Source organism: Antrostomus carolinensis, unplaced genomic scaffold (assembly GCF_000700745.2).
Source record: "Antrostomus carolinensis isolate BGI_N321 unplaced genomic scaffold, ASM70074v2 scaffold13108, whole genome shotgun sequence".
NCBI lineage: Eukaryota > Metazoa > Chordata > Aves > Caprimulgiformes > Caprimulgidae > Antrostomus > Antrostomus carolinensis.
In genome coordinates, this window is record NW_010330971.1 from 7,361 (window position 1) to 7,620 (window position 260).

The window sequence follows — 260 nt, forward strand, 5'->3', positions numbered from 1 at the left end:
GGCCCCCCCGTTGACGGCCAGCCACTCCCTGCCCGTGCCCGCCGCGCTTCCAGCGCCGGACAAGGCTCACCTCGTCGTGAGGAAAGGCTGTGCACTGCTCCTCCACAAAGCACCGCAGGAAGGGCACGGGGATGAAGCAGAAGAGGATGATCAAGAACACGGCGCCGCTGATCACGCCTTGTGCTTCGGGGCTGAAAGGAAGGTAGGGCGGGGAGTCAGGCCGGCCGGTCCCGGTGCGGCCTCGCCGCGCACGGTTCGAC

General features: G+C 68.5%; 1 protein-coding gene across 1 annotated transcript in view; it reads right to left on the reverse strand.

The window, feature by feature from the left end:
* DPAGT1 (dolichyl-phosphate N-acetylglucosaminephosphotransferase 1) overlaps positions 1-191 on the reverse strand; it is a gene marked incomplete at its 5' end in the record, with an annotated part of 5,135 nt that extends 4,944 nt beyond the window's left edge. Inside the window, one exon of the mRNA XM_010173080.1 lies at positions 71-191. Coding sequence (XP_010171382.1) covers positions 71-191 — 121 coding nt within the window. The remainder of the gene's footprint in view (positions 1-70) is intronic.
* Positions 192-260: the final 69 nt, after the last annotated feature.